At 40.5% G+C, this 13,949-nt stretch overlaps 1 protein-coding gene across 7 annotated transcripts in view; it reads right to left on the reverse strand.

The window, feature by feature from the left end:
• Positions 1-1,973: 1,973 nt before the first annotated feature.
• The window catches only part of TMEM150C (transmembrane protein 150C), a 76,120-nt gene continuing 64,144 nt past the window's right edge, over positions 1,974-13,949 (reverse strand). For 6 of the 7 annotated variants that reach the window (XM_060299559.2, XM_060299561.2, XM_060299560.2 and 3 more), the window contains 3 exons: positions 10,594-10,721; positions 7,255-7,432; positions 1,974-4,247 (listed from right to left, as the gene is read on the reverse strand). In XM_060299559.2, the coding sequence (XP_060155542.1) occupies positions 4,039-4,247; positions 7,255-7,432; positions 10,594-10,721 (515 nt within the window). In that variant the 3' untranslated portion in view covers positions 1,974-4,038. The remainder of the gene's footprint in view (positions 4,248-7,254; positions 7,433-10,593; positions 10,722-13,949) is intronic. The other variant, XM_060299557.2, reaches the window with a different exon arrangement.

Raw genomic sequence — 13,949 nt, forward strand, 5'->3', positions numbered from 1 at the left:
AACAAAAAAATAAATAATAAATAAATAAATAAATTTTAAAAAAGAAGAAGAAAGAATTGGGAGAGAGGGGCTGGAGAGAGCAAATATGGACTTTTTTTTTTTTAAGATAGGAGAAATAAAACAATAGTTATGCTAATGGAAAGATCTTTGCTTTTCCAGTGAGGAACCTAGCTTTCTCACCCACCCTCCCTTCCTTGGACTTCAGATTTGGATATTTGCTGTTTCTTGGAACCCTCACTTTGAGGAATGTTAATAGGGAATCTGAGCTGATATGGAACTGAGGATTGTGAAAATCAACTTATTTCACATGTGGAATTCTCTTTCCCCAACTTCCCACTACTTTGAGGGACAAAACACATGTGGCCAGGAGTCCATTTACTGTGGCCAGTAAGTTACTAGGCTGTTCACAAATGTTTCTCCCATTCTGAGCCCATGGCAGGAGAGCCACTCTAGGGTATGGCCACGTGGTTTTGTTTGTCACTTCAGAGCAGCTTTAAGACCAGTGAGCAGTCTCCCACATTGCCTTGGCTGACAGCAACTGTGGGAGCAGTGTTAAGACAGAGCATCTACCAGCCAGGGTCTGAGTCATAGTGATGAGCAGAGCTCCTTTGATAACCCGGGTTAGACACCTAGCATGAGTAATAAACTTTAGTTTCGTTAGTTTTATTTTGGGATAGCAAAACCCGATCCATCCTGACACAATGCCTAAGGACCAAAATAAACAGTGATGTACCAGTCTCCACAATAACCAGCAGAATGCAAATTTCAGGGTACGCAAGTTTTACTTTCCCATACCAGGGGCAAAGAAAACCCAATAAATAACACAGGTAATAAAACTTGACCTCACTGTCAGTTCTCCGTTAAATCAAAAACTACTGAACCTTGAAAATGTTAACATTGTTCGTAAAATATTTCTCTCCTGACCAGGAAGGCAACTTTTCTTCAAGAGACTTAGCTGGACTACCAGAAACATAGTGTAGTATATTTACTATTTTGTTCTCTGGGTCATCTGCGTTAGCTCCTCCAGGAATGCTCACTCCAAATGCAGATTCCCTGGCCTTGTCCTTCTGGATGAATGCTGTGGTCCTTAACTCCTAGGAGGTTCTGTAATCTTGATCTTTATGTGTCTGTGTGGTCTAATACAAAAATTTATTTGGTCTTTGTCTTCCGGTTCCTGCCAAGAGCTGCTAAAGCTCTTGGCATTTTCTGAGTGATAGGAATGGCTTTTGTTTTTTGTAATGAGCCCCTTTGATCACACTTGAGTTTATGCTAATGAGATCACTAAGGGTGAGGCCACTAGATGGCCTCAGGTTGGAGCTGGTCACCAGAAAGACCAAGTGGCTAGACCTACTGACTGACCTCCAGGCAGGGGTGGCAGAGGGGGCTGGAGAGGAAGCTCTATAAACTCAGCAATAGTGAGATTCAGAGAGCTTCTGGGTTGGTGAGCACATTGAACCCTGGGAGGATGCTGTGCCCCTGCATCCCTCCCCTTCCTTGCCCCATGCATCTCTTCCATTTGGCTGCTTTCAAGTTATATCTTTTAAAATAAACCAGAAAATGGAAGTAAAGTGTTTTCCCAAGTTCTGCGAGCTGTTCCAGGAAATTATTGAATCCAGAAGGGAAGGGAATTGTGGGAACCCTCCAATTTTATGACCAGGTTGGACCGAAGTGTGGGTTACCTGGGGACATGATACTTGCAACCGGCATTTGAAGCGAGGGAGGTCTTGCGGGACCAAGCCTTTAAACCCGTGGGGTCTGAGGATAACTTTGGGTAGTGTCAGAATTGAACTGAATTGTAGGACACCCAGTTGGTGTCCAGAGAATCAGAGAATTGGTTGTTAGTGTTGGAAAACACCCTAGAAATATGCTGCCAATGTCACACTGAAGTTTTCAACATAATGTCTGAGTCAGTTTACACATGCTTTAATATTAGAGAAGAAATGTTCTTGTAAGAGACAAAAGAAAAATCACAATTCTGCACAAAAGAATTTTATTTAGTGGTCAGATCCCGATGAATAATGCCAGTCATTGCTTGATTCTGTTAAAATGCGCTATTAGATCTACTCTTAAGAAAGTGTACGGTGCATCACCAAAAGCTATTTAATTTGGATCGTGTAGAGTAAAAGAAAACTTCATAAATCTTTGTTCTCTGATAAAATTTTTAAAATATAAAAATGAAAAAAAAACCCCAAAAGCAGTATTCAAAAATAATAAATGTCACCTTGGACTATTTACAGTAAGATGACTTTCTAATAGGAGAACACTCTCTGCTTGTCTCTTTTTCTCACATTTTACTTGTCCCTTAGAGGTGTTCTGCCTCCCCCATCTAACCCTCGTGATTTCTTCCATTCCTGTCTTGCATGAAACAGTCATCTTCCATTCTCTCACACATCTTTGAGTCTTTCTCTGATACTCCTTTTTTGTACTGTAAATTACCAGTAATTCTATTCAACAGATGTTTGTTGAGCACCTAATATGTGCCAGGCACTGTGCTAAGAGGTGGGGATAAATACAGAGATGAAAAGTCATTGAACCCCCTCCTCAAGAAGCTCAGAGTTTGGGTTGGATTAAAAAAACATTTTTTCACATTATATTCCATGAAATCCCAAGCCCCTATGAAGTAAGTTTGGGGATTTCTTGAAACAAAGTGCACTCACGGAGGGTCCATCAGCTTGGCCCACTCCAACGCATTTTGATTTAGAATTCTGCCCTTTTTTATGAAGCACATCCTCTAAAGCCCAGGAATAGAGTTTGAGTTCTAAACTCTTCGCAGGTGGGAACTACATGATGTGTTGTAGGGGACGAACTGAACCAATTTGTTTTTCGGGGAGGGTAACCATTTAATTGGCTTCTACAAATTCTGAGTATGAAAAGCCCTTAACCTCCCGCCCCCCAAAATACTAAATTTGAGCAACAGATACATATTAAGAAACTCCTCCTTGATTTGGATTTACAACACGATCCTCTGAAACTCCTCTCTTTTACAAATGTCCAGCAGGAGCTCTTTTTATTACCTCCACACGTATTTCTTTGTGCTTTTCTGTGAACATTTTCTTAGCTTCAAACATAAAAGCAGCAAATTAAGCCTGCAGGTGACCTTTCTTTTTTTTTTCTTTTATCATGTTGAGCCCCAAACAAGCTCAGTTCTTGCGTTTGGCCTACATCTTCTCTGTCCGTGAGGCCCCAAGAGAACCATGGTAGTTACTTCAAAAAAAAAAAAAAGAAAACAAAGCAAACTATGAAATAGAAAATAAAAACTGAACATAGCATACTATGGAAGCAAAACTGAAACCACACCCTCGCTACCCCCATCTCTCCATGGCAGACCATGGCCTACAAATATTCACATTTGGAAATATTTTCTCAGTCACAGTAAAGTCCAAATCGTGGTGGTGGGCTTCCCCCTCACAGCTCGTAGCGTATTCCTTTTGTCGAATCTGCTCAGACAGCCACTGAACGATGATGAAGGGAGTTTTTGTGGGAAAGTTCTATCCTTGATCCAACATCATCCACAGGTTACACGGGGTCACATCTCTATACAGTTTCCATCCAACCAAATGACACTCTGTCCATTCAAGAGCCCTAGTGCCAGATTCAGAATGTCCTCATGAGCTGGTTCCAAGCCCTCTGGATCTGAAGGCAGTTGGGAGTTGGCATTATTCCCATGTTACATTTGGCCTGCCCAAGGTAGGGTGATCAGGATGTCTGGAATACGTGAAGAGGACAAGAAGAGCAGGGGGTGCTGGGAGAGAGGGGAAAAGAGAGGTGATCATGCACAAGCTTCTTGCTCTGTCGTGCATTATATTTTCAGTGCTAACAGCGTGTATTTCGACACATAGGGCTTGTGCTTTTTTGTTAAATAACTCGCCCCGAAACGCTCGTTTGGCAAACGTGGCCATGAATGTGTGTGTGAGTGTGTGCGTGTGCACGTGCCTGTGTTTACGATGTGTCATGAGGTTGTGTGTCAAGTCCTGTGGGTGTGCCTTGGCCCCTCCCCTGATGCTACACCCACCTCACCAGCAAGGAAAAACTGATGGGTTACACCTGGTCGGTTTGATATTCAGAAGCTTCAGACAGGCTTTCTGAGAAGCTTAGGAAAGTCTCCTGGTATTCAGAACATACAATCTCATAACGATAATGCCGGAACTCCACAGCAAAGGTGCCAAAGTAAGACAGGAAGCACATGACCAGGCCCCACTGGACCCTGGCTGCGTACAGGTGGATGCCTTGGGCCATGAGGATGAAGTCTGGGGAGAAGTAGTCAAGGCAAGTTCCTCCATCGGCCACATTAAGACGGGGCTCTTTTCTGGGCAGAGACAGGTTACGGGTAAAGCCTGGCTCTCCCCCTGACTAGCAGAAGAGCTTCACAGAGCCAGCTGAACACCATCTACATAAATAATACAAGGTAACATTATTGAGCCCTTACTTTGTGCCAGACATGCTTCTAGGTGCTTTCATGGAAAACCTAACTTATTCATCACAACATCCTGTTATCAGCAGTTCGCTTAAAATAGGGAAACGGAGGCCAAATGGGTAACACGGGTATTAACTGGTGGAACTGGGATTCAAACACAAGCACTCTGACTCCCTGGCCATGCATTCGACCACTATACTCTACGGCTGCCTAATAAACTGTGAGACTAGCTAAAGAATTACAATTCCAAAGTAACTAGTTGGCCAGAAAAATAACGCTGTATTTTTAAAAGACACTGCAGGGCTTCCCTGGTGGCGCAGTGGTTGAGAGTCCACCTGCCGATGGAGGGGACACGGGTTCGTGCCTCGGTCCGGGAGGATCCCACATGCCGCGGAGCGGCTGGGCCCGTGAGCCATGGCCGCTGAGCCTGCGCGTCCGGAGCCTGTGCTCCACAACGGGAGAAGCCACAACAGTGAGAGGCTCGCGTACCACAAAAAAAAAAAAAAAAAAAAAGACACTGCAAATGACGATGGAACAATGTGAACGTATCAAACAGCTAACTACCTCCATATAGGCTGTGTTTGTCTCTGCAGTGATACTAATAAGGTCTAAGTGGCCCCTCTTCTTCTCTCTAGTTTTCACTATTGCCTTTCAGACAATATTCTATAGGCTGGTTTCATTCCTGGTGTTGCATTTAAACTTAAATGAAAGCAGGCAATTAAAAAACCAAAGAACAGATGATTCATCTATGCCTGACTATACACAGAGTGTATGTATATGTACACACACACACACATCAGTATATATGAAGGTAGGAGCTGGGGAGGAGAGAGGTTCATAACGTTCTATAGTGAAAAGCTAAGAGGCCAAGGACTAAATAAAGTTATTTAGAAAAATCAGAATTGTTCCCTTAGAATTAGTTCTACCTTCAGAACTTAGCCTTAAAATCTTGGGAAATTTTCAGAGAGTGAAAAATTCTGTGACAACTACTTCAGCCAAACTTCGCTCTCCTGACTAGGCCTGGATTCATTCACCTGGGAACCACGAAATGGTTCCAAGTCTTCGGAAATATCATGGATCAGAATTGTTTGGTATAAGCTCAAAACTCAGAATGATTTAAAATCTGTACATACTCTTCTGACTGAGGGTTCAAAATGTTGCCAAAGCAATATTAACTTACAGGGGAGGAATATATCTTCAAATCTCGCACTGGCAGAATTCTGACCCGTTTACTCATAAAATATTTTATCAGGTTGCTAGTAATAAGCAAGTTTTTTGGCTTGAATTTCAAGTCCTTAAATGTTCTCAATCTAATGAGACTTAAGAAAACCGCTAAAATGACTGAATGGCAGTTTGTGAGGGAAGAATAAAGAAATGGCTCCAAATACTCCACTAATGAACATCTCCAAACGCTAAACATTTTCGGTTTTTTTTTTGTTTTGTTTTGTTTTTTGCGGTACGCGGGCCTCTCACTGTTGTGGCCTCTCCCGTTGCTGAGCACAGGCTCCGGACGCGCAGGCTCAGCGGCCATGGCTCACGGGCCCAACCGCTCCGCGGCATGTGGGATCTTCCCGGACCGGGGCACGAACCCGCATCCCCTGTATCGGCAGGTGGACTCTCAACCACTGCACCACCAGGGAAGCCCAACATTTTCGTATTTTAAAGCCACTCTAAGGAGGGATGGCATAGTGGTTAAGAGTATAAGAACTGAGCCTGAGTTTAGAACAAATCGACACATATCATGTGTGATCTTGGGTAATTAACCTTCGTTTTTCACTATTCCTACTTGTTAAGTGAGGATTAAAAGGGTTGACACATTTAAAGTGCTTAGAATACTGCCTAGCACATTATAAGTACCCAATAAATATTGGCTATTATATTGATGATTGTAACTGTGTTAGCTATACAGTTTGCCGTCTAGGAACTCCCTTCTTCTCCAGTTTCCAGAGGACCTAATGGAGTAAACACTTAGGATTGAGTGACTGATCTGATTGGTGGGGTGGTTACTGGCCGACTTCCACTGGGCCCTGCTATAGTAGGTGGGGTCACTGTGCTCCACCCTAGACCAGTCCCTCTGCGATCTGTTTGGGCTCCAGCTGAGTGTAGTGCTCTCCTCTGCCTTTCCCTGATTTCTCTGCTTCTTACTGGGTGGATAGATTGAATTCCAGGGTGTAAGATAAGAGGCCTGCACAATTTTCCTTTCCAAGTTTACTAGGAATAAAGGCTGATTTCTTCATCCCCATCTGGCTCCGTGTGACTGTTCTCCATTGGTTCAAACTCCGACGGATGAAGGGAAATAAATAGCACCTCAAAATTATTTGTTTAGGACAACAGTACATGCAGTGGTAATCTAGTTCTTGAATTTTTCCAGAAAAGCTTACTTGTTTTCCTGAAAGGTATAAATGTATTTTTGTCCCTAGAAATTCATTTTAGAGTTAATAGATTAAATGAAATAACAGAGCCACTAATAAAGTCGAAAATGAAAAGAATTTTTCAAGATGGAAGGAAAAAAACCCTACAATTCTCTTTTGGTTATGCATTCTATGTTTTTCACAAAAGGAAACTTTACATCAAAAGGAGAATGCATGGCACCATTCCTACAGATTGAAACCATTTTGAGAAGGCAGAGCTTGGTTCTCCATCTCCTCTTTGGCATGAAAAATAGGTCTGAAAGTTTTCGTTTTTATACCTATTTATTTTTCTTTTTTGTCTAATATTCTGAGTTGATACGACAGTATATCCTAACCAACTGAGAATGGCACTCTTCTCATTTTCTACATGGACAACTTATCTGTGTTTTAATCTCACTGGCAAAGAACGTTTTCACATTCAAAGGATACAGAGGACCACGCAGAGAGTGACAGATGCTGAGAGAATAACTCGTGGAATTCCAACTTTCCGTCCTTCATTCTTGATGTTTACTTTGAGTGTCAATGCAGCCTGGATCCAGCAGGTCAGTGTGCCAAATCCAAAAGTCAAGGAAGTTCCGACATTATGGATTTCTTCATCATTTGTGAGCTAAGGGATGAACAGATAATGACCTGTGGAGGCCCATTTAGAAAATACATACAAGCCAATGGAATACGTGAAGGAGAAAAAAATAGGTAAAGAGATGTCCCAATAATGGGATGATAGGTTGTAGAAAGAGTAGAACCCTTCATCTCCACTGGCTCTTTGTGTCTATTCTCCATTGGTTCCAACTCTGAGGGGAAGAAGAGAAATGAATAGTATGCCCACACCTCAAAACGTTTGTTTGGAAGAATCATACAGGCAGTGGTAATTTATTCTTTGAATTTATTTTCCAGAAAAGCTTTGTAGAAAAGTAAAAGAAAAAAGCAGGAGAGTTACACAAAAAAAAGAGAAATGTCAAAGTTTCTACAGACATAAACCCCAAACTCTGTTTTCTACACTAAGAAATGAGACCAGAATCCGGCTGTGTATTTACTGATTGAGGATGGCCAATTCTAAGCAGGTCAAGATTTCACTGGCTGGGACAACTAATAACACTTGAGCTGTTCTTTGCTCTTACAAAACTGGCCAGTCTATGTAATGTGGCCAATTCATTGTTAATGGGCTTTTGTTTTGTTTCCTATTATAATAAGAAAACTGCACTTAATGAGCTTTTGCCATATCCGGAGACCCATTAAAGGGCAACAGTGTTCGAAGATTCCTGGTCAAGGCTTTTATACAGTTAATAGGTTAAAGGAGACCCATCTGGGTTATTTCAATTGGGGGTTAGAGATGTAAACTGCCCAAATCATTACCCACTGATTTAAAAAATATATCTGTCACTTAAAACACCTTTATTAATTGCATATATTTTTAACTACACATGTACCCCACATATATAGGAAACACAGGTAATAAAATCTACTGTTGAAAGATGGCTTTAAAAACATGGTGAAAATATCTTTTTGAATCGCCATTGCCTTCAGGTGTTTTATTGTTTAGCGTTGCTATGAATAATGGTTGTATCAAATCAATATTACTTTCCCTTTACAATTTTTTTCTATTGTTTTGGCTGTAGGATTTTTTCTTCTTTGAAGAAGCCACTTCCCCCCCTCACAGTTCAAAACACATATTTTTGAAACATTTTATTTTATTTTATTGTTATTTATTTATTTTTTGGCTGCGCAGCATGTGGGATCTTAGTTCCCTGACCAGGGATCGAACCCACACCCCCTGCATTGGAAGCGTGGAGTCCAAACAACTGGACTGCCAGGAAAGTCCTGAAACACTTTAAGTAATGATTCCCCAAGTCAAATTTTACTACTAGGAAATTGGTTTTCCATGGTCTACATAGTCTGTTCATTTATTTTTTAATTCTAATTTTAAAAATAGATGATACAGTTACATGGGCCAAACTTTAAAAAATTGTAAAAAGAGTATAGATTGAAAAGTCTGTCTCTTATCTCATATACTAGCCACCTGGTTTCTCCACAGGCAACTAATGTGTTGTTTCCTGTGTAATCTCTGTAGATATTCCAGAAAATGTTCTTCATATATAGCGTCATCATTTACAGTTTTGAATATCTGTGGTTCACCCAAACAACCCAATCACTGGGATTCTTCGGGGAACTTTAGTGAAAAACAAAATGTCTATTCAGTAACTTCCATCTAAGACCTGGTTGAGAGAAATGATAGTTACTGAGCATTTTACAACATGCCAGTCCCTGTAGCACAGATGGATAAGTGGAGGAAAGACTACCACCAAAATCTCAATAAAAAATGCTCTGTGCCCTAACATTTTGGAGCTTAACAGATAAACTCTCAAATATTCTCCTGATAATTCATCCTCCTAGCCAATATGTTCTAAGAATGCAGCTTTCTCATTATCTAGGTTGATATGGAATGAAATCTAGAATAGTTATAGGAATGGGTGGGATTGCCTGCCTATCTGTCAGACAGCCCATTAAGTAAAAAATACTTATTAAGGGCTTCCCTGGTGGCACAGTGGTTAAGAATCCATCTGCCAATGCAGGGGTCACAGGTTCAAGCCCTGGTCTGGGAAGATCCCACATGCCGTGGGGCAACTAAGCCCACGTGCCACAACTACTGAAGCCCGTGCACCTAGAGCCCATGCTCCGCAACAAGAGACGACACCGCAATGAGAAGTCCGCGCACTGCAACAAAGAACAGCCCCTACTCGCCGGAACTAGAGAAAGCCCGCGTGCAGCAACGAAGACCCAGTGCAGCCACAAAAATAAAAATAAATAAATAAATTTATTTATTAAAAAGAATACTTATTGAGTTGCTACTGTGTGCCAGGGGACATCTTGGGGAATGAGTTATCCTAATTTAATGAATTATCAGCACTGAGGGTCAAGGATGAGAGACAGTCTTAGAAAATCCACTACCATATTTTCAGTAAGAACATTCCTAAACACTCACTAGAATGCTGAGTGTCTGGAATGCCTGCACCATTTGGATTTCACTCAACAGACAGCGGAGAAGTGTCAGGATTGGTGTTTGACAGTAAGGAGGAAGTTTCTAGCAGTAGTATATCACAGAGGCCAGAGGATGCTGGGGAGGGAATGGAGGCAGGGAAAACAGAAAACTACTGTAACTGGGCAGGGTCTCCATGTCTATTTTACAAATGAAGTCATTTAGGTCAAGAGTTGTGTGAGGGTATTGGCAAGGGAAATTATGCTTAAGTGACCTTGGGTTTCTACATCTCTGGGAAGAAGAGTGAGGGTTAGTACCTCCTTATTCAAGTCACAGGCGTTCTAGAGAAATTCTGGGTTTTCAAACTGACTCCCATGTGAGCTTGCTAATCTAAAATGCAAGGTTTCATCCAATAAGAATGTTCAATGTTTAATTACAGAAAGGCAATGATCCTATTAATTTTCTAGAAACGTACATTAGAATACAATTTGTTATGAAAAAAAGTATATAGCGGTTTGAAAGCCCTATTTTAGTAAATACGTTTCCCAATAGCTGTGCTGTATTTCCAATGCATAGGGAGGAATTTCTCATGTTTAATTCAGACTTACGTAGGCGAGGCTCAAAGAACAGATGGGCTGACTGCTGGAGAAACTGTGCATATCAGGAACCACTGTTAGCATTTTTTTAAAGATTCATGGAGAATTCTATGGGCCACATAGTGACTATAACTCAGTGGCTGTGATCATCATATAGGTGAAGTGTGAGATGGAGGTGAAAAAGGCCAAATGAAGTACCTGAAAATTACCAAGTAAGGTCATTCCAAAGGAAGCCAGACAGAGCGCCACCAATCCACTAATATTCAGCCATGGATTTAAAACCTTTGGTTTCAGTTGTATGAAGCGCAGAACAGCTACCACCAGAGCTGGGAATAAAACAAAATGTTATAATTGAAAAAGTTAAATCACACAGTCAGACTAGGAAGCAGCGTTCTAAAGCCACAATGTGCAGAAGTAAACTTTTTGCCACAGTACACCTTTAAATCTCTAAAATGACTGATGCATTTTTAAAAGAAATTTTCCATGTGATGTTTCTGATTACTGAGATGTTTTATTCTAGCTAACCTGGGGAAAGCAGAGAGGAACTGAAGCAGCGTGCTATATGTTATTTGGGTGATGCAAGATGATAGACTGGTAACAACTAGTGTTGTTCTCAGAGTTTTCAAAAACAAGGTCAGCACAAGACAGACTGGCTTAGGAGAACATCACAGAGGCTTGGCACACAACAGATCAGACACAGAGAGACAGCCCGTGGCACGGGAATTCACTGATTCAATCAGCCTTTAGTTTAGAACCGTGTTAGAACAGATAGGGCAAGAAAACACGGGGAAGAAGACAAGGTTACCAATCTAGACAAACCTGCTGGCCCCTGTGCCAGAAATCATTCCCAGGGATAGGAAGGAAGATAAAGGCACATGTACAAATCCCTTTATTACTGGTTTATTCCCTCTCCCTTCTGATTCTACCTGCAGGTGTTCATTGTCAAAGGACAAAGACAGCTCACCCAAATTAGAGCAGTTACAGCAATAAAATCATGGAATCTGTATTTTAACATAGCAGATTTGGGGGTTTGGTATGTACTGAAAATCATATTGATTATATTAAGAAAGCTCAATTCTTCACATGATGTTAATTACTTATTTTAAAATCCCACTCTTTTGAATCAAATTGTCATTGGAGAATCTGCAGAGAGAAAAAGGAAGTTACTTAGATTTCAAATCTGACTTCTAATAGTAACCTTGAGGCCAGTCCATACTCAAGTCACTAATCTAAGAATCTCCTTTTATTAATTGCTTGGTGCAGGGATATTTTCATATTTATACAAAAAGCTGGGAGAGGTCAGTCTACAAATGATTTTTAAAAAGCACTTGCAATTAATATGTTATATCTAATATGAAGAAATGCACTTACTACTTCCTAAGGCAATTTATTTTGACATTAAGGTTTAGCAGGGAAGACAATTAGGAATTCAAGAATCATTCTATTTATACAACAATTAGTAGGTAATTATTTGCTGTAAGTCTGCCTTGATTTCAGGCCATTATTAGTAGCCATTAACAAAGAAACCCATTCACAAGTTTGCATTTCCCAAGTATGACGAATTTCATAGTTTCAAGCTACAAAGTTAGTTCAGTGAGTTGAACTAACAGAGGTACTCAGTTCAGTAACAGAGGTACTTCAGTTCCAAGTACCTCTGGTCAAAGAGTGGTATACAACTTGGTTAATAGTTGGATTCTGGAAACAAAATAGAAATAAACTGCAATCTATGAAATCTTAAATTGTTTGGATCTGATTTAGCTTTTAGTATATTTATGTTAAAGCTAATGCCCATGATTCATCCTCAAATTAATAGATTATACTTGAGTTGATAATAGCTTTTTAACATCTTTATTGGAGTATAATTGCTTTACAGTGGTGTGTTAGTTTCTGCTTTATAACAAAGTGAATCAGTTATACATATACATATGTTCCCATATCTCTTCCCTCTTGCGTCTCCCTCCCTCCCACTCTCCCTATCCCACCCCTCCAGGCGGTCACAAAGCACTGAGCTGATCTCCCTGTGCTATGCGGCTGCTTCCCACTAGCTATCTATCTTACATTTGGTAGTGTATATATGTCCATGCCACTCTCTCACTTCAACCCAGCTTACCCTTCCCCCTCCCCGTATCCTCAAGTCCCTTCTCTACGTCTGTGTCTTTATTCCTGTCCTGCCCCTAGGTTCTTCAGAACCATTTTTTTGATAATAGTTTTTCAACCTAATGGTTTGAGGGATCAAGTTAGGAGTTATCATATTATCAGAAGTCTATTAGTGTTGACAATACCTATCCTAGAGGATGAAAAAATAAGCACAATTTCTAATACTTTGGGGGATACGAATAGGAGGAAGAAGTGGGGAGACGAGAAATTCAACATAAGCGCCCTGACACAAAGTGATCTTCAGATAAAGAAGTCATTAGATTTAGACCAGAAATCTCCACACAAGGCACCAGGGGAGACATTTGCTAATTAATTGTGTGTGGATATTAGTCAGCACATAATGACAGAATACAGAGGCGGCACATTTAATTTCTTTTAAAAACGACTAGTGGAGAGTATGGCTCTGGGAACTTTCTGGTTGTCATCTAGTTTGGAGGGCTAGGATGGTGTCGGAACTCTCGCCGAAGCCCTAACCCACTGCCAAAGCAGACACCGAAATGGCTCTTCACGTTGCCCATCCAGGTAGTTTGTGCCACTCTACCCAAAGGGACACAGTCAGTGCCACTGTCTGTGTTACTCATTTCTCTCCAGTGAACTCTGGATGTGTACTATTCTCCTGGCTCCAGCATTGCTAGCCTTCTCATTTGTAATACGGATGGTAAGTCATTTCATCAAGAACAGATGATGACATTAACCAGGAAACAGAAACTTTCCTGAAGACAGGAATCATCCCAACATTCCCAACTTCCAGAACAGCATTCCAAACACCACACTTGGCCCTTTTAACCTATTAACTCCATTATTAATCAGCTGAGGCTAGGCCTAATTTCTTTCCATAATAGGGTCTAGTTGAAATTTTATGGTTGTGGAAATAATAAAGCTTCTGATCCATTAACAGTTTTATTAACAGGTTTAAATGCAGACAGATTCAGACTATCTGTTATGAAGTCTATTTACAACCAAGTAATGATTTAATTATACCTTATTGAAAAAGCTTTCTTGGGCAGTAGGGCAATTTCAAAACCATCTTTATATATGTCAACCAATTTTTACCACATTAACATTCTGCTCAATAGATATATTTTTTGTTTCATTTAAAAATTTTACTTACAGTTTTAGAAAAGATTTTTAAAACCCACCCTTTTGTTGTTTTTGATATTCCCAACAGTCCTTTGCTACACAAGTGTCCCTTATTTAATTTATCTGCCTGTTAAAAAATATAAATATTAGAGTAATTCCTTATTTCCTTTGTTAAATTCTTTTATTTTGAAGCTGATCGGGTTTTTAAAGTTCAAACTCAAAACAGCAGCTCTTCACTGCAGTTCTAGACTGGTGTCTGGCCAAATTCTTTTTCATTTTGTTTAGTTTTACTGTTTATGCATCAATAATTCTTATTT

Source organism: Globicephala melas, chromosome 5, assembly GCF_963455315.2.
Source record: "Globicephala melas chromosome 5, mGloMel1.2, whole genome shotgun sequence".
Lineage (NCBI taxonomy): Eukaryota > Metazoa > Chordata > Mammalia > Artiodactyla > Delphinidae > Globicephala > Globicephala melas.